At 43.0% G+C, this 19,472-nt stretch overlaps 1 protein-coding gene across 4 annotated transcripts in view; it reads left to right on the top strand.

The window, feature by feature from the left end:
- Positions 1–3,227: 3,227 nt before the first annotated feature.
- Positions 3,228–19,472, top strand: part of gpm6bb (glycoprotein M6Bb) — a 30,669-nt gene continuing 14,424 nt past the window's right edge. For 2 of the 4 annotated variants that reach the window (XM_071475466.1, XM_071475484.1), the window contains exon 1: positions 3,228–3,522. In XM_071475466.1, coding sequence (XP_071331567.1) covers positions 3,519–3,522 — 4 coding nt within the window. In that variant the 5' untranslated portion in view covers positions 3,228–3,518. Of the gene's footprint in view, positions 3,523–18,346; positions 18,762–19,472 lie in introns of those variants that run through there. The other 2 variants (XM_071475457.1, XM_071475475.1) reach the window with 2 other exon arrangements.

Genomic DNA, 19,472 nt, shown 5'->3' with positions numbered 1-19,472 from the left:
GTTTGGAGAAGGTTTTTATGAGTTTTGAGAATTTTCTCAAACCACGGAGGAGCAGCTGATCCGTTTGCAAGGCACAGTTTCACCTGACAGCGAAAACATGATGCTGAAGTCACTCTTTAACACAGGATATTGTCATTATTATTTATTAACCATAAAATGACTTAATGTCTCTGTGCCAAAGGATAAAGATATATATATATATATATATATATATATAAGAACATTCTGCCTGTGTTTGCTGAACCATGGCTTTCATGAGAAAACAGTCAGAGTGCTCACAAAACATCTGAGCTGGAAGGAGTTTTTCTGCCCGAACCTCACTGAGCTTTTTCTGTAAATGTGTGAAACAACTTGACGTTTGGTGTCCTGTTTCTTTACATCTGCTTTCCTTAAGAAAGGTATTTGGAAAAACTGAATACAATTATGTTTAGCGCACATTCAAAACTGGACTACAAATCTCCTGGAGAAAAAAAAATACTTTGTAATGTTTTGTATCATTTTGAGACTTGACGCTTGTTTAATTTTATCACCGTTTGTTGTTAAAGTCCTGTTATGCAGCATTATGAGCTGACACATTAAGGAACGCCTTGCAGGCCAGACTTGTCCAACCGAGTCATGTTACATTCAAACTGATGCCAACTTCACTCTGAATTTGCTTTAAACTGCCTCTCATTTTGAGCCCATTCACAGTGTCTGCCATTTTCTCAGTGGTTTGTAACCATGGTGGCTGCTGTGTTTGGTGCAGAGCTTCAGCAGCTTTGCTTTATTTGCAATTAGACGCCGCAGGATTACCTCAGTTTGCCTCTCCTGCCTGCCATCATCTCTGTTTGACTGTGCCTATTCTTAATTAGAAACATAACATAGATTAGAACAGTGAAAATGTTCAGTCGTCGGCTATAACTCCTCCTTAGTAAGAAAAACACTTGCGACAGACAGCATTGCTTTATCTGATACTTTAAACCAATTGAACACTCTGTAAATCGCTGGGCTGACAGCTCCAAACAGCTTTGTTCAGGGCCTGATTCAGAGCTGGACAGCTACATCTGTTACAGGTGCTTATTTGTATTCATGAAGTATTTCCAGGATGTAGTTTCTATTTCACCTATCAATTACTCATATGCCAGGTGGCATTGCAATTATAAAAATGTTGTCACGGTGATCGTGTCAAGTCCTGGTGTGTTGCTCTGTAAGTGACGTGACCATATGTACTGTATAATGTTGGATAAAAAAGGCTTTGTCTGATGTGTTTTGTTTTGCCACGGGCCACCCTAATAACAGTTGCATGCCTGCTGTCTGCCAGCTGCTGTGCCTGCTGTAACAGCCAGCATAGTGCTGGAATGTTCCCATGCAGATCCTCTATTCACACACACACACACACACACACACACACACACACCGACACACAGCTCATGCACGCTGACAGATTTCTGATAACAAACCGAGGATGCATCAGCCAAATGTTTTCTGTGCTGACTGCACGTGGTTTGTCACAAAATATTTTAAAAGTTGTTGGACCCTTGCAGTACTGACACTGAATGATAAAATGAGCTTTGAAGAAAGTACGGATAAACATAGATTGAATGTATTTGATCCAATGTACCTCTTTCGTGTGCTTGCAAAGCGGACCTCTCACAGATTTACAGGACATATTTTTGGGGTACGTTTTCGCAGATCTGTATTTCCGTGTATCTGAGAAGTGAAACTTTTGAAAAAAAAACAAAAAACAAAACTGATTTACTGACGTTGACACTTCCCAAAAGTGGCCCATGAGAAAAATGTGTACCGTGTATTAAAAATAAAAAAATATATTTTTGAATGAAAGATCATATTGTCTTTGAAACTCTGAAGCTGACCAGTTAAATATTTGCTTTTGTGTTTGCCATGTTGGGCAGATGCCCTGTTTGACCATGAAACAACCCATTGAGAATTGCCCACTTGGCCACCAATGAAAAGACCGGGTTGGATTAGGGGGTGCTCAGACCTCCTTGGAAACCGGATACCAGTGCACTGGATTGATGATGACTGGCATTGTTTCTGTAAAAGGCCGATCTTTGTGAAAGGCTGCCATTTATCACATTTCCCTACAGAAGTAATATCAAAAATGAGAGATGTCTTTAAAATCAGACACTCAATGTACCCATGAGTATGTGGGCATGCAAGGGCCTATACAAAAAGGACCACAGTACTTTTGGGGTATAAAGCTATGTATGTAACTGTATGCATGTTACACATTTATATTACAATGGATGAGTTTTTTGCTCTTCATCTGGGATGTTCATGGAAGTTCAATGAGGTGAATGGAAGAGTTTGGGACATTTTTTTTGGATTTTTATGGATGGGATAGGAGAAATAGTCTGCATTTTTATTTACAGTGTTATGTAATACAGACTTTCAGCAAATGTTTATGTAAATAGTCAAGTTAATTCAAGTTAAAAGTCTCCTTTGTCCATGTCCACTTAAGAAACACTTGAAGACAGACACATTATTCTGGCTATTTTTCAGTTTGTACTTTCTGTTTACATTTCACAGTCTCCGTCTGTTTTTCCAAAAACTAAATTCCCAGTGATCTTTGAAAAAGACAGACGGTTGTTTAACAACACTTACTGCTGTTCTGAGGATTTTTTTTAAATTTTTTTTATGATCCTTCTAACCATCCACTGCACAATAAAGAAAAGGATTTTAAACCCATTTGCCAAGTGTGCAACTGCCGTTCCTAATCCAGGGAGTCCCATGTTTTTGCCGAATGTGTACAATGTTATGCAAATATTGATGGTACAGTGTATTATTTCACATTTTCATTTAAAACAGTAAAACAATCAGAACAGCAGCAGTTATATGTATTCTTCTGAGGATCACTGGGAGTTAAATGGTCACAGGAGAGGCACAAAGAGGTGTAGCTCAAGATGTTGGTCTCTGACCTGTGACAATACCTCATCTGTCCGTTGTCAGTTTGACACATGACACACAGCTGACCTGATAACACTTCATCCTCTGCATTGGATCACCGTGTTGGCAGTGAACGGTAGCAGCCTACTGCCACAGCATTGATTGATAATCAGTGTATTGGTGATGACACAGGCGTATCTCTCCTGTGTTTACTGGAGGACTTTGAGCACGTACACTTTTAGATAAAAATGGCTCATGATGACTTGGGTCAACTTCATGATGAGTGATGAAAGAGTTGAGGGAGGGCGTGGGGGGGGGGGGGTAAGGTGAGAGTGTGGGATGGGATGGGATGGGAGGGGAGGGGAGGGTGGGGGTGGGGGTGGCAGCCTGAGCTCCGTCCGTCCTCCCATCAGTCTAATCCCGTCTCTGTGTGGCGACGTCACTCGGGCCGTCTCCGCAGGGACGCAGCGCTGTGAGTGTGAGCAGCCAGGCGGCCGGTGCGCATCCCAGGACGCGACGTCAGTGTAGCTGAGGCTCAACTTTCCGTCGATCGCTAAACTTCGGGACACTTTGGAGGGAACTTACAAAAAAGAAAAAAAAAAAGAAAAAGAAAAAGAAAAAAATAAGACAAAATGGGTAAGTATTCCCACTTACAAACACTCCTGCAGCTCAGAGATGGACAGAGGCATCGCTGCTTCGTGGTGACAGCGTATGCTTCACACTTTGTTATTGTCGCTTCAACCAACGGGGCGCGCCGATTGCCTGGACGTAAACTGAGCTGATTTCAACTTTTACTACTACTACCGCTGGTCCTAGAAACAGGCTATTTACCTGACCCGGTTTCATGAGAATCGGCATTAGAGCAGTGTGCTGAAGCAACCTGAGGAAAGCGATTAGAGAGAGATTAAGTCTGTCAGGATTCCTGCAGTCAACTCTGCTCGGGTCTGCGGAGGTGTTAAGTCCAGATCCCAGATCAGTTTGCTGCCTGTACTGTCTCTCCCACTGCTGCTCTCAGTATACAGCCTTATACCTGACACGATCCTATATTGATCACTCTTGCTCAGCAGTGATTGATCGTGTTGGAGTCTTTGATAATCAGTGACATAAAGGTGAAAGGTTTGTTGTTGTGGTATTTTCTAGCCCAGCTGCACAGTGTGTTTTGCTGGTAAAGAATGACTGGAAAAACCCTGACAGGCAACACGTTGTGTTAGTCAGATGCTGTGTGTGTCATGCCAGAGCTTGTAATTGCTGTCTGGAGGGCTGAACTGAGACCGTCCCATCTCTAAATCAGCCCCAAGTGTTGGCCATCTGTGCTCCCAACCTTAGAGGGGGGAGCACTGGAGGAGTGAGGCGCTCATGCCATGAATGTTTAGTAACTATTAGACTTTAAAACAGCGATGAGCTGTGAACCAGATGGGACAGTGCACTCAGCCTCCCAACTGTTCTCATCCTTCACCGGACTGGACAGAAAGCCATCTTCAGCTCTCTGCGTTGGCTTTGGGCAGCGTTTGGGGGCTTGTGTGTTGTTTGCCGCGGTGCAGCTGAGGCCAGGGAAGAACACTGTGTGAGAATGTGTATCAGCGCTCATTAATTCGCTCTGAAGCTCTCACAGAGGCGTCTTTGTGCTCCTAATTTGGAGCTGCTCCTTTGTGCGACTTCAGTGGCTCTTAATGTAGAGAGAGAGAGAAGTCCAGTGAATTGTAAGTTTCAGAGCGGATGCCTTGTGAACTAATTCCCCACAGACCCTTTTCCACTTTCTCACAGAGGCTATTATTCTGCATGGCAATCGACCTTTGTGCATTGTCCACTTGGCCAAGCCTCCATTTTATATTCAAAGATTCTTTATGGCCCTTTCAGGAGAAAAATAGTGTAGCCTGTTGTTGTGTGGAGACTTGCTTGTTGCTGTAAAGGTCGCCTTTTTTTGTTGTGTCAGAGAAATGGATACCACACTGCTGTGCTGTGATTTGCCATATTTCATGTGAAATAGCTTTGAAAACAGAAAACGGATTAGCTGTGTGTATGAGACCGTTCAGCCCAAAATAAACAGGATGTCTCCAAGCTGCTTGTGTGTGTGTCCGTGTGTGGAGCTGCGAAGAAGTGAAGATGTCATTCAGAGGTTATATAACTTATGTCTGATTTGATTTTACGGTGACCTTTCCCCTTGCAGAGGGGCCGCGTGTTTTTCAGAGAGATTCTCCTCTGTCCTGGCGGTGAGCGATTTAACAGTGCATTGGCCTGTGTTTAGGATGTGGGAGGATAACTTGGCCTCAGTCCACTGAGCTCAATTCAGAAGGAGACGGCAAGTCATTCTCCACAAATGTCTTGTTAGGTTCCCGGTGTTAGCCCTGTGACAATTACCCAACCTGCAGAATTTGGTTGCTGTGCGCCTCCTTTATAACAAAACAAACAGATTACAGTTCAACTTTTGTATATTTTTGCGATATTTTACCACTGAGCCAAACATCTGAGAGGAAAGTGTTGGCCTGAAGATAAATCTCTCTTGTGATCGTACTCGTTTTAGTAAGGAAACCACAGCATGGTAGTGCAGAAAGAGTGTAATCTCTTTTCCCTGCAGCAGATTGTAGCATCAAAACTACAGAGAACAAAGTTGTCAAACACAAGCAAAGTTTTTTTTTTATTTTTTATTTCTCACTGAACTTCTTGGCAGTGCTTTAAGACATATTTGGTAAAACAGTTTAGAAGCTCTGAGTCTCATACAGTGTGGAAAATTAACCATCTTTTCAATCTATGTCTTTTACAGATACAATTAAATTATGTCCTTAAAATTCAAAGCTATCCTATGACAGGAGATACAACTAATCAAATCCAGCAAATTATGGACATGACTGCGAGCACTGTGTCTGTTCTTCTTGGAGCCAGATCCTGATTGAAAAAAAAAAAAAAAAAGGAAAGATTGTTTTTCCTTATGGAAACTGGTGAACTTCTGCTCACAGTGTTTTGTATTCTGCGTGGTGGTCCTGTGGAAAAGGTCACCAAGGCTGGATGCAAACCAGATCCAAAATGTTACATCATTGTTTTTGAGTAATTCAAGAAAAGGAGAGTTAATCACAGCTGACAGTTTCAAATGTGTCTTTAATTGAACATCTTGCTGTAGTGCAATGGCTCAGCTGTTACTGCCTCGCGGTTGGCCTGTGGACATGTACAGGCATAAAACATGGTGTCAAATGTCAAGAGTTTCATTATTATAGTGAGGGCCACATGATAAAATCCGATCGATTATGTTCTTCAGTGATCCACACACACACACACACACACACACACACACACGAGTTAGGGAGTTAGACTGTGTTGCTCATAATGATTTTTACACGTGTGCCTGGGAAGTGTCTCCGAGGTGTCAGCTGTCCTGCGCTCTTTGATGTTGTGCATTCCCGCTCCTTTCGAATAAGGATGTCTGGAAAGTGTCTGATTATTTAGCTCATGCATCAGCAGTGATTAGTGTCACAGACACATGGCGGTGGACAGTATGTGCTGTGACCCTGCATCCTGAGTCTGAGGAGAGGAAAGACCCATGACTGCTAATGCTGAGCCAGCGGAGATCTTTTTTTTTTTCACTTTTGGAATCAACATTTCGTCAACTAATGGCAGAGCAATAACAGATAGTCAGACCCCCCCCCCGCGCTGTTTCCAAAGAGATGCAGAGAAAAACGGCAAGAGTGAGTCACTGCAGAGATGGTCAAAGGGTGCTGAGAGCGAAAACTGAAGTTGGCCGTTTTATGTTTTTTTTAGTGTTTGTTTGTTTGAACCCAAGCATTCCTACGTTAAGTCTAAACATGCGATTGAGTCCAAATAAAGTATGCGCTAACCTTTTACGTCTGATTCCACATTTTTATGTCACCATCAATAATGGCCTAAATTGCTGTTCGCCTGCGGTTTGCAGTCATTAATTACAGTGAATATCCTCCGTAATGAGGTAGTTGCTGTCATAGCTACATGATTTCTGGGCTTTTTTCCATTTGGCATAGGATATGACTGAGCATCTTTGGTAATTATACAGTAGATGAGGCCCATACAGTACTTTTTGCAACTGTGCAGCTAAGCTGTAAGAGACCCCTTTGGTTCAATCAAGACTTCTTTCATCTCCTGCTTCCCTTCCTGCTCCACTTTGTGTCCTCTGAACTCTCTCTCTTGGCGTTTTCATTCCTCTCTCATTGTCGCCGCTTTCCTCTGCCTTCATATATTTCCTCTTTGTTTCTCCTCAGCACCGCAGGTCTGCCGGAGCAGTCATGTTAATTTGTTGAGCTTAATAACTCCTCTGGCAACAAAGAGGGCCATTGAGTATTGTGACATGAAATGACAGGAATAGAAGTTCCTGAGTGGGGATGCTTGTTCAAGCATGTGCCTTGGCCGTCAGCTTTTACTAAAAGCCCATTCACAGTGGAACAGAAGGGATGCAAGTGGGTGCGTGGGTGACTCTGTGTGTATGCGTGTTTGTGTGTGCAAGTTCACCCTGGTTAGAGAGATGTCACAGTCACACACTGCTGCATGTTAGAAACAGGATGGCATTTAAATATCTGAAAATACTCCCTATACGCAAAAGTCTACAGCTTCTCAGATATGCAAAAGCAGCTGAACCCTGGGGTTGTATAAAATATGCCAGAGATACAATCTGTCCTTTATCTCATCTGCAAGGCTTTAGGAAAAAAACACCCATGATTATCAAGGTTAAACTGCCTAATACATGCATAATAAGGCCTAATTTGAATCTTATTTCTTCAGTTTTACAATATGTTGGCATCAACATACACCTGTACTTAGAGTGCAGGGGTGATATCTGCCAGTGAAGCAGCAATCTGTATCAGTGTTTTGTTCACAGTCAGATGACTGTTCCAGAAGGCCTGTGGGAAATAATAGGCTGGGGAGAGCAAAGAGCCGCTGCATCAGATGAACATTCACCAACTCATTCAACAGGCATTCAGCCCCACTGCAGGATTTTCTGCAGTAAACCACTCTACAGCACTATGAATGATTGCATTCGCTACACCATCCATGTTGTGATCCACTCTCTCCATATCCCATGATCAGAGGACATTGATGAAATAGTCGATAATGTTTACCCAGAATGACCTAGTTTCTCTTGCCAGCCTTGGGTTGAGCAATGAAATAGATCATAATGCATACAGAGAGGTCTATGCTAACTAATGCCTCTGCCCTGTGATGGACAGGATATGAACCAGGGGATTAGAGCCACGGGTTGACCACCTGGGTGAAGCCAGTTGCAGAAATTGCACTGTATGACTGTGGTCACACTCACTTTAGCCCTGCTTGGTGAAAAGGTTGAAGCTGGTTCCTATCCTTCCAAAATCTGTTGAATGCAGTTTTTGTCAACCACTGAGACTGATGTAGTGATTGACTTGGTGTGCGTGCGCGCGTGTGCGTGTGTGTGTTGGCAGGGTTTGAACTTATCTCTAAAGATCTCTTTTTTTCATTCTTCAGTTCACACAACTACTTCTGTCATGTACAAATGAGTGCAACGCTGTTGATGCCTTTAAGGCGAGGCTGTCTGAAACTGCAAGCCTTTATCCCAATTATTGCATCTCGCTGCTCTCTCTGATGGCTGGCTTCTCACCCTGCCTTTGAGTTTGGCTGTTTGGAAGAACTATAACCACTTTTTTTTTGCCTTTAGATGCTGTCAAATGGCACATCACACAAACTAGTTTGTTTCGAGCACTCCAGTGTTAAGGACCAATAGATGTCTCCCGACTTTCTGACGACTGACTGTGAATTTGAACAAATATCGCTTCATTGCTGTAGGCTGTGTTTAGACATGTTTGGCTGATTGATAGGTGTCTCGGCCTGTTGTCTTCCGTTAGCCAAATGCTGGATGCTGCTCACTTGACCTATGTCAGCTCCAACCCATTAAATTCATTGGTAGCAAACTAAAATCCAGGCCTCACAATATCCCTTCAGAAACCTACTGGAGTTGCCACAGGCGCTACATTGATCGGAGACGAGAATGAGGAGGTGTTCAGCTAAGATGGTTGATGGTTTCAGTGTATTCATTCTTCCTGTTTCAGGAGAAAGTGTATAAGTGCTAAATTTAAAATAACTGATATATAGATGATTATTTAGGAGCTTGATGTGACCACAATTCAGATGTGAAAGTAGTTAGGTGAAATGAGGGGAATTAACAGGGGCTCCAGCCAATTTCCCTGTAAGATCATCTGTGAGGAGTGAGAGCAGAATGCATTAGTCTGCTTTTCAACTGTGGGAGCCTGTAGGATTGAGCTGTTGGCTGTGTGCCCACTGAGTGTATTCAACCCTCCACAGATAGGTCTTTGTCCTCAGCGCTTTTACGCAGCTGCTAAACAACCGTAAGACAAAAGCATCTGGGGTACCCCAGCACACCAATGAGAAATGTTCACCATATGAAGAGCTGTGCCAGACCGCCTGAGACCATTTGGATACAGCCAAATGCTACGCTTGGGACGAATTAAGCAGGAATTTAAATGAATACCCACGTAACCCCTTATGACTTTTTCTTTGCTTTTATATTCAGGGGTATGTGTAAAATTCAGCTTGAGCTTTCAAGATGTTTTTTTGCGATAACACTATCGCCAAACATCTTATTTCTTCACAGCTTGTTGCGCCGCTTATCTAAGATGAGGAAGATGCACATGACTCCTGTTTACTCATGTTGTGGCGTTGTGGTGTTGCATGTGACACAGTGAAAACAGAGTTAAAGGCCACTGGACACACACACACACACACACACATACACTCTCTCTGTCACTCTCTCTCTCTGTCTCTCTCTCTCTCTCTGTCTGTCTCTCTCTCCTGCCAGGAATCATTTTCCTGCCCGAGAAAAAAAGTTTCCAAGTGAGAGTTTTCATAGTCTGCTTATTATCCTCCAGAGAAAGGCTTGATAGGCAGGAAGAGGCACTTCTGCCAAACAGATGAAAATCTGCAGTCGCTGAGCTTTTAGAAAGCGACAGCTGCAGGAAACCCAATAGCTGAGGGAGTCTGTTTGGGGGATGCTGTTTGCTTCACAGACAGACCGTTTGGGGGTTCAAGAAGATAGATTTCAATTTGAGTATAATGCTGAATGCTGGATTTGAAATATATCTTCAACTTGGAATCCTCTGAACCCATACGACTGAGTTATTCCGTAACGTGTGACACTTTTACCGTTTGCACATGTTTTTTTTTAATTTTTTTTTTAAGCTTTTGTGTCATTTATTATAAGTTCAATTCAGAGAACAGGAGGAAAAATACCAGCTAACAGCAGCTTCAGGGGAGAGGAAATCCCAGATGTTTCAGTCTGAAAAACAGCTTGACACCGTAACCACGCGCAGACCAGAGGAGAGATCAGTGAGCAGTATGAATATTACATCTACACCACTGAGGGGTCTCATAAGTCATCTTAGCTTTTGACCTCTGCTCTATGGGAAAACAATGCTGTAACAATAGAGTGGCCACAGCTCACAGCTGAAAATGTAAAAGTTATGCGACTGCAACTGGAGACATGATCTTGTGTGTGCATGCATGTGTTGCATGTGTGCATAATGTCTTATTTTTGCAAGTTGTTCCACACCATGTGAAGTACAGTACCCTATGGCTTCAGAGTGGATTGCCTTGTGTTTGCTGTTGCTGGGCAGGTTTTACAATTCAAAATTTCCAAGACACTATAAGAACATCATCCTTTTCTTTATTTATCGTTTTCTGAGTAATTTGAATTTGGAGTATGACATAAAAAAATAACATTCCAGTTTCGTGAAGCACTGAAAACAACACATCTGCAAAAAGAAAGATCAAAGTAAACAGTGTTTTATTTATTCACTGACAGCCAGGAAAATTTGCAAACGTTTTTTAATCAGTTTCAAGGGCCAAAGGGAACCGAGCATGTAAACACAGAATTCTTCGGATGAGAGGAAAAGCTCTTGTACTTTTATTCCAACAAAACGAAACACTCTCTTTTAGTGAGTCATCAGAGCAGCGGTTGTGCGTGAGTTGTGTTTGCAGTCTGAATCATGCATTTCCATCTAAGGAGATATCTATATAATTTGAATGTTGGGAGTGTGCTCGGGACACAATTGTGAGAGTGTAAATCTTTAGACACTGATGATGATGTAGAGATAGCAACACATCAGATGGTGCCATATAGAGGTTCCACTTTGCACAGTATACACTTTGTATTGACGGACAAAAGAACATTAGAGTCTCTTCTGTTGGAGAACTGCCTGTCAGTGCTTAAAGCAATAACGTAATGGATTGACCCACTCTCACAGAGGTCAGCCAGGATAGAATATGTACCAAACACCAGAGAGAAGCGCTTCCTGTACTTGCTACTTATTGGTTAACACTTAGTCTGCTTCTAACGTGAATCCGAGGCCAAACACATCTCTGCGGGGACGAAAGTGTCAGGTTCAGGTTACGGTCGGCTCTCTGTCCTTCCAGGATCCAGCCCCGGGACATAGGGCTTTGAGGCACAGGGAGGAGGAACAATGGCATTAAAGTGATCTGAGTGTTGGCTGCTCTGTTGTCATAGTGCTGACGGTGAATCCTGACATGGTGGGGTCTGACTGGCTGGTCTGTTGAGTAGCACCGGCTGGGGCTGAAAGGAGGAGGGTTCTGCTCCTTCTAATGAGAGTTTCGGGGGGAGGTTTTGTAAAAAAGGGTAAAGTCTCGGGTCAGGGGTGAGAGATTGGCAGCGTGAGGCAGAGGACAATAGAACTGGCGGGAGCGACACAGAGAAAGAGATCCCAGCAGCTGGGGGAGACACAAGGGAGGGTGGGGGCTGTTCATGGGAAGTAACCCCAAGATTAGCTGGAGAGTCTCGTCTGCTGTCTCCAGGCCTCTGTGCTTCATTATGTCTCTATTGTGTGTGTGTGTGTGTGTTTGTGTGTGTGTGTGTGTTCACATGCTTATGCCCTGTGCAACAAGTAGGAAAATGAAAGACTGTCTCCAGCCCTTCGTTATTTGCCATCGCAGCATCTAGAGTGTGAGAACATTTGAGTTGTGGAGATCCTCATCCACTGACATATGGATGGATGAACTTTCACACTATTTTCTGGCCGCCTGACACAACATGAGATTTAGGAATACCCTTCCTAAGGGGCTTCATGGTCAATTTTACAAGAGCAACTCTTTGGTTGCTCAGGTTTTCATGCTTGTGTTGCTTCATTTTCCAGCAGAATGGTCTTGATTCAATTCAGTGACGTAGAACAAGATAAAAGAAATAACCCACTCATTTGCTTTCATGATGATTCAAACTGCTGTTCAGTCACTTAAGTAGCATAAAAGGCAACTCAGTGGTCTTTGTGTTGGGCTAAATATAAAAATGCTTACGGTGATAGGTATTGTATTTAAAGGATTAACACCACTAAGAGAAGTCCCTGTGGGATTTATTTTTGCCCCCAGTGCAGTTTAATGGACGGTCATATGTTTCAAATGGCCTTAGGGGGTGCTGGGTGTCAGAATGACTTGGGGGGGGGGGGAATTTGCAGTTAATGGGTGCAGAGAAAGAAATATAAAGAGAGTAGGTGGATTAAATCAGATTAGGCCATCTACTCCTTAGGAGGCTGTGACTGCATGTGCACCAAGGAGAGAATTGAAGCAGTTACAATGAATATTTTCAGATTATCAATAGATCACATGGTTACCTGTGTGAGAAAGAACTCTGCCCTTCCTCTCAGTGCTGCGAAGCTTGATATTGTCTTTCAGCTCATTTCATTGTTTCCAGCCACAGCAGGCAGCTATATTCAGCCAAACAAAACTCACCGTATGCTATTTGCTGAGCACCAAATGATGAACAGATGAAGTTAGCAGCTGGCTGGTGAACATGCCAGATATTTCCCTCAGGACTTGGTGGAGACCAAAAACAGAGCTAAAAGCACAGTGAAGAATGGACTTGCATGTAATAGGTGGCCAGAAACATGGCTATGCTAATGCTAATATTGCTCCATCTCTGTGCCACCTTAGATGGGGAGCGTTACAGCAGTAGGTATGTTTTTCTGACACAGGGTTTTGTGACTTTAGTCCTCAGTCACTTTTGACAAAACGATAGTTTGTGTTGCTGAGTGCCTGAGGTCCTGAGGTACAGCTACACCAAAGAAACTGCTGATGTGTTATTCCCCACTGAGAAATAATAGTGTTTTTAAACCCCCTAATTTTATGGGGATCATTTCTCAGGGATATCTGGTTATTTTCATTATTCTCCACATCTTAGCAAAGCATTATCACAATGTAGATTGAAAAGACAAGAGGTTATTATGTGGCATTATTCTAACTGGATAATGGAGAGGTGTTTGCTTGCAGTACCTCTTGGCTGGTTCAGTGGCTCCATAATGTACGTATGGCGGACCACAAAGACAAAGAGACCCCTCTCTCAGACCAGAGGCATCATTAAAATATTTAGTGCACACAGAAACAAAAACAAACAATTATGCTTTATTTATCTCTAAAATGGCAGAGGTTCTTGGCCTTAATGGGGGTGGTGAGGTACAGCTACTATGAATGCCTCCACCCTCTCTCCCTCCCTCTGTCTATGCAACTCTTTCACTATTTTCCAGGTTTCTGTTTCTGTTTCCTGGCATCGATATGATCTTTTGACTCCAGACTGAAATTATGAAATTCTTCGTCTTTAGGTTTTGACATTGCAATGGTTTTCTGTCCGGCCAAGCCATGGTGGCAGTTTCCAAGGCGCTATAAGCATGGGAGCCCGGATAATATGAAGCATCTGTGTCTCTCGCTCTCTCTATAGCACACTTAGGCCAAAAACCACAGTGGCTGTGGAGGTGCCAGAGAGTCAGGGTTGTGAAGTCATTCTTAGAGGAAAAACATGGCTGCCAGGCATCCTTGAATGAGTGTTGCTCCATTTCCAGACCTAACACGATAGTAATACAAACATGCAATTAGAGAACTGCTGAGTCAGATACCCAGGGCATTGTTTGGTTAAACGCTTATAATAACGCTGGAGACAAAAAATCAATCTGGAAATTATACAATGGAAGAAATGCCAAGACATGAAGTATGTCTCTATTAGAAATGGTTGAAACTGAATAACAGAGTTGGATTTCTACCATCATGCTGTGTACTTGAGAAGCCTTCCTCTTGTGGTGGAATTCTTTAGCATGAAGAACAATGTGTCGCACCACAAACGGATGCAGGATGGTTTTAGGATTTTTTCTTATTGAGGTTGGCTGATGGCAGGTCTAAAGGACGAGGTCTTGGGTACACGAATTAAATCTCTGGATTGATAAACTTTCAGCTTGCTCAATGAACAACCATTGTTAGGATTTGCTTCTTTCCTTTCCTCATGTGATAGTTTACTGTAAATCACCTTGGAAATAGGAAATTGTGATGGGCATTTTTCACCATTTTTGACATTGTACAGCAGCACATGATTGGGAAAATAATCAGAAGCTTAATCCATATAGAAAATAATCAGTAGTCAGAAGCCTAAACGTGACTTCTGTGTGGAGTTAAGGGTTGCAGTCGTCGCTGTAAGAGACAGATCTACACCACTCGTTCAAGTTCAAGTGTAAAGGTTGAAAAGCCTTTATTTAAATGACACCATAAAAGAATAAAGTACATTTTAACTTTTACTCTACTCAAACATGTGTATTGGATTTCCCTCTTTTTTTTTCTGTGAGGGATTTTTCTTGATTTATAGTTTTTTGACAAAGCTAAAAGGAAGCACAAGGCTCATTATAAGTCAGCCCACTGTGGTTTATACTCACTGTCCACATGTCTCGCTGTAATGAGTGAGGACAGTTAGCATATTCATTTTTTCCACTGCAGACAGAGGGTTTTTTTTTCTGAAGAACTCAACTCAGAGCCTTCATATAGATTGAACTGGTTTGTTTTTCAATGTCTGGCAGTATTAGTTTAACTCATAGGGTGAGTGTGAGGCATATATTTTTATGCATTGTGTGTTATAGCAAAACACATGTTGAATTGTTCAGCAAAAGTCATACAGATTTTGTAATGCTTTTGTTCTACTGTAGACCCACAGAGGAAAATGGGTCAGCAAACAAGTGAATGGATCTGTGTGATGGGTTTGCAGTGCGCTGCTTTTGTAAACCAATCAATGACTTGGATTCAGCACGCCAAACATGGAGGCAGACATACAGAGAAGACTGACCTATGAAGAGGGCCTGCATTTAATTCTAGGTCAGTAATGTCACTACAGTACCCGGGAATGATTGACTGCAACAAATCACCAGAACAGTGTTTACAAGAATCTCCAGTGTTGTTATATCCCAGGATTCACTGTCAAATACAAGAAAGGGAATGTTACATCTGTTTTCCCCACAAGAGCAGCAGAATATTCTGGGATATTTGGACGATCAGTTTGCTTTCTGGTTTTGGTTTCTTTCTCCTTTTCAACAGGCTTTGGCTTTCACAATCACTCACACCTCACATGGGCCACTCCACCCACCCTTTGGCCTGATCTGTCCTCTTCCTCTCCAGCGTAGTGAGCCTGCTTTCTCAGACTGTTGGTTGTGTTTTTTAAGTGGTGCTTGTGCCTGGACACAGACCTCGCTCCCTGAGAAACCTTTCCTCAGTGTGAGCCAAGCAGGGTGCAGGTCTTCACGGGTGACTGAACACTGAGGAGCATTCAGGGCCCCCAGTCTCACAGCGTGAAAGGTTGACCCACAATGAAGCCTCCCCCATTTGTATGAGCTTCATCATCATTCAGATTGTGTCCTCAAGTAGGGGAGTGGTGCTGTCTCACACTGGAGCTGCGCATGCAGCACTCAGGCTTCACCTCCTACGTTCACATGATTATTCCCAGACACAGCCACTCAGCCTGTCACAGTATTTTTGACACTGGCATAGTCATGTCTAAGTCTACTCAGTCTTTTGCTCTTTATGTGTCTAAGAATACGCCTCCTCTCAGCTCAAATCAGCTTCTCATCAAACAACAGGGAAAAAAAAGCTCCAATAAACACACCGTACATGACCTGCCCAGCAGCTGACAAAAAAGTTATTGACTGTCAGGTGAAGAAAGTTGAAAGGTTTTGCTATATAGTCAGATATTTTACTTGTTTTTCTCTTGGTTGGAGACCAAAACTGAGGTCAAAGTAGGGTAAATATTGAACTTACATTTATCAGGTAACCAAAAAGAGAACTCTGAATGAATACTAATGTTTGATTTGTGTCTGTTCGGTGATTTACAAACATATTTTTGCCAAAATTTAGTTTAATATGCAGTCACCATCCTCCAAGAAAGAGAAAACTACAAATATTTACGAGCAGAGGGTGAGTGTTTAATATTTAAAACATCACTTTCTGTGGCTTACACTGTTTAAAATAGGCTCCTAATTTTGCAGCACAGTTGACATTATAGTGGCTTATTAGTGATTGGTATCACAGCATTTAATTATTTATTTACCATTAATAAAGTTAAATATATAATATTATACAGTGGTATCACTAAAGAACTCTCACACCTAATCAAATAAATTGGATCGCTAGAATTAGAAAGGTCACACTTGCATTAGTTGATTGTCATCATCTTGTTCATTCATGCTTCACTATCATTGGCTCATTCAGTAGCTGCTTGCTTACCAGCTGACTAGTAACGTCAAATCATACTCAAGCAGCTGCACTGTGCAGCGTAACCATCATAACCCAGCACTCGCTTTACCTGTCACAGTTTCTCTGCAGAGGCCTTCTGCCACTGTCATTTGCTCACTACCAGCCCAACTAAAATCTAATGTATAAGATTAATGGGATTAGTTCTCCCTGTAACATTTCTGTTGCTGCTCTGATTCTCTGAAAGCTCCCTAAAAGAGCAAAGCTTTTTTTTCTGCTAAATCTAACTTTATAGACTCCGCTGCCTTTGCTTGCTTAAGTGTCTGTAACAGAAATGGGGGCTAAGACCAAGGTGAGGGACATGAATCTTTCTGATTAAATTGTCTCCATGATTTGCCTTTAGAGGGAGATCGTGAGCATCTTGACAATAAACACCAGACATGCTCATTTTCTACTTTTTCTGCAGCAACCAAGCCAATGCATGAAATTTCCCAGCAAGCTTTATTAACACATACACTCAGAAGCAACATATTCGTGACTTCTACCATGTTTAGTTACATAATAAAAATAAAAAGTAGGTAATTGTAACATTGAAAAAGCAATGCATTTGACATTACTTTTAGACAAATCAATCAATCAATCGAGAATACATTAGAGGTGATCTCAAAACATAGTTTGATCAGGTGTGATCATGTGTTTTGAATTCCTTTCAATGTGTGTGCGGGGAACACAGACCTTTTGCTATCCATACACTCTCAAAGGTTCGCAGACGGAGCTCCAGATTGTTTTGATTTTGGCGTGCTCAGTAACTTGGAACTTCCTGTGTGGTTAAGTGTGATACATGTCGTCCTGCTTTGAGGCTTCACTTGAGTTCTTTAGTGCAATTAAAGTGGAGATCACAAGCACGGCTACTTCTACATCAGCTGTATTCTCTCGTATAAAGTGTTCAAACAACCGCCGCTTCTATATATGGGCCCTGTTCCCCACTTCACAAGGATGATGTCACTTCTCCTGGCGTTTTACAGGGCTGACGGTGAAAAAGCTTTAAGATTAGTGCGCTGTTTGCTGTTGTGGGATCCCCGCTAAGTTCACTTCCCTGACCCCTGAGGCTCCCCTCCCCTGCTGATCCCTCTCCTCTCTGAGGTCTGGTATCCGTGAGAAGCCCCCTCTCCAGCTCCGCTCCAGCGGGGCTCTCCCCCCACCACTGAAAGGCCCTTCTCTCATTAGCATGCCCCTAGGGCTCCTCAGCCTGCTGTTGCCAAACAAACACAGCCAAGATTTTCTTCCGCGCCTCCCTCACTGTCTATTCCTCTGGTCATTGCCCATCATCCATCTTCCCCTGTCTCTGTCTCTTCTAACAAGTTGTTTCTCACCGTCATCCTTTTTTGTTTTTGTAGCATTCTCTCATTTCTCCCTTCATTATCAGCTCCTCCAGCCGTCTTAAATTTCACCATGTCTCTCCTCTTCTGGGCCTCTGGATCTCCCGTTTTCACGTGCTGTTTACCTCTGTTGTTTGTATGAGCCCGGAGGACACTCTGTCTCCCTGTTTAGGAAATGTTTATCTGCATTTCTTTCCTGTGTCCTTTTTATGTGAGTTCGAAGCCACCAGATGGACGGAAGACAGCGGTCAGAGGTTGCAAATGTATACTGCCGGAGTGGAGGGCATATGGTGCAAATCAGGAGATGAAGGGCTCAACCCTGGTCAACACTGCAGCACTCTCTCTCTCTCTCTGACACACACACACACACACACACACACACACACACACAAACTACCCCCCTCTCTAAGACTGTGGTCAGATGGGAATTAGAAAAAGGTGACTGTGTGCCTTTATGCTACCCACAACTGAAGCTTGGGTTTCTACTCTCCCTCGCTGATAGAACAATCCCATCCTCACCAGGCAGCTCTCACCCGATTGCATGGTATTCATGGTGCTACAACAGGAGGGAGTGTGTGAGGATTTGTATGTCATTAGGAAGACAAATTCATTTGACTCAAACCGAATCCCGAAACAGTCACTGCAAATGTAATAGATGCACGTTTTGCCCGTGAAACTGGAAGTAATGTACGACTTGAACGCGCAAATTAGAATCAACAAAATCCCTTCTGTCGAGGCTCCTGCGTCTTGGAAAGGAGCTGTGATATACAGTAGAGCGGTGCCTTCGTGAGGCAGGGCGACGAAAAGGTGGAGGAGAGAGCGAGAGAGAGAGAGCAGAGACACACGGCAAGGAGAGGGAGCGAGAGAGGAGAGAGTAAGGGGGGAGATAGGAAGAGAGAATTTGCTGAAAGAAAGCATTTTTGCTGGATGGGAGAAAAACAACCATGGAAACTCCATCAGAAGAAAACCAAGACCAGAGGCAGGACAAAAGAGGTACCAATGAGTGCTCACAAAGAGCCAGTTCAGTTCTTTTCACTGCTGTGTTTACTGGGGCTTTAACCTACTCCAGACTGCTTGGTTTCACTCTGCACAATACTTGGGTAGATTTTTCTCAGCAGGGACTTTTTTTTTTTTAAATGTCAGCACAATGTCCATGTTTCAGTGTTTGTATGCGCGAGAAAGTGTTGATATTTCATGGGCACATTGTGCATCTCTACCCCTGCAAAACTGCTGTCGATGTCATGTGTCAGGTGTGTTTTGCTCGTGCTCTCTGTGCTGTCTGTTTTATGATTGAATTAGTTTAAGTCTGTGGTATGAGGGGGGGGGGGGGGGGGGGTGATTCTGTGTTGCCGCTGGTCATCATCATGCTAGTGTCACTTTTAAGGACAATGAGCCTATTGCAGATCAATCAAACCTCAGGCTCTGTTTGAGTTGTTCTTCCAGGGTGGGGGGGGTGATGATTAATGATGTGGATGAGGGGCTGGCAAGGACAAAGATAAATGAACCAGACATTACCAGTCTCACAAATAGACAGCCGTGAGGGCTGTGTACAGAGAGTGTCATTAACTTGCTTGCCTCCTTCTCAGCCTTATCAGCGGGAACCATTGATTTTTCTTTTGCTCTTCATTTTGTACATCTGCTCCATTCATGTTGGCCCAACAATAACAAATGATCTGTCAGAAAATAGCTTCCCAGAGGCAAAGT

The sequence above is a fragment of the Trachinotus anak genome, unplaced genomic scaffold (assembly GCF_046630095.1).
Source record: "Trachinotus anak isolate AG129_WGS33_773 ecotype Australia unplaced genomic scaffold, CSIRO_AGI_Tana_v1 ptg000001l, whole genome shotgun sequence".
In the NCBI taxonomy this organism is placed as follows: domain Eukaryota; kingdom Metazoa; phylum Chordata; class Actinopteri; order Carangiformes; family Carangidae; genus Trachinotus; species Trachinotus anak.
The sequence above is the reverse complement of the archived record's forward strand: the minus strand, read 5'-3'. Positions and strand labels throughout refer to the sequence as shown.